This window comes from Penaeus monodon, chromosome 24 (assembly GCF_015228065.2).
Source record: "Penaeus monodon isolate SGIC_2016 chromosome 24, NSTDA_Pmon_1, whole genome shotgun sequence".
NCBI classification, from domain to species: Eukaryota; Metazoa; Arthropoda; class Malacostraca; order Decapoda; family Penaeidae; genus Penaeus; species Penaeus monodon.
The window spans coordinates 36,643,967-36,644,330 of record NC_051409.1 but is presented as its reverse complement, the minus strand read 5'-3'; the positions used below and the strand labels follow the sequence as shown (position 1 = coordinate 36,644,330).

Genomic DNA, 364 nt, shown 5'->3' with positions numbered 1-364 from the left:
GACTTTAACAAAAAAGTAACCATTGTTTCTTTTGCAGATTTGCCACTACCTCGATGACAAGCTGGAGAAGAACGTCGCCCGGATCTACGAACTGAAGACCCACAGCACAAACCTGGAAAAATTGAAGTCACTTGGAGTCGCTGTCAACGTTTTCGACTCGGTCCTCTAACTCACTCACGGCTTTCATCTTTATTTTTCCTTAACACTATGTCCATACTGTATTGTGCGAGCTTGTAATTCCGTGAAGTGTGAGCTTGATTTCAGACTTCACTTTTTTCCCAGATTTTGCGTTAGTCTGGTAAATATAAGTGTGTTTTTAGACTTGATTTTAGAAGCCGTTGTCTTTTCATGCCTGGTAAATGTA

The 364-nt window shown here is 40.7% G+C and overlaps 1 protein-coding gene across 1 annotated transcript in view; it reads left to right on the top strand.

The window, feature by feature from the left end:
• Positions 1-221, top strand: part of LOC119588771 — a gene marked incomplete in the record, with an annotated part of 2,443 nt that extends 2,222 nt beyond the window's left edge. Inside the window, 1 exon segment of the mRNA XM_037937412.1 lies at positions 21-221. Within this exon segment, the coding sequence (XP_037793340.1) occupies positions 21-57 (37 nt within the window).
• Between the last annotated feature and the right edge of the window lie 143 nt (positions 222-364).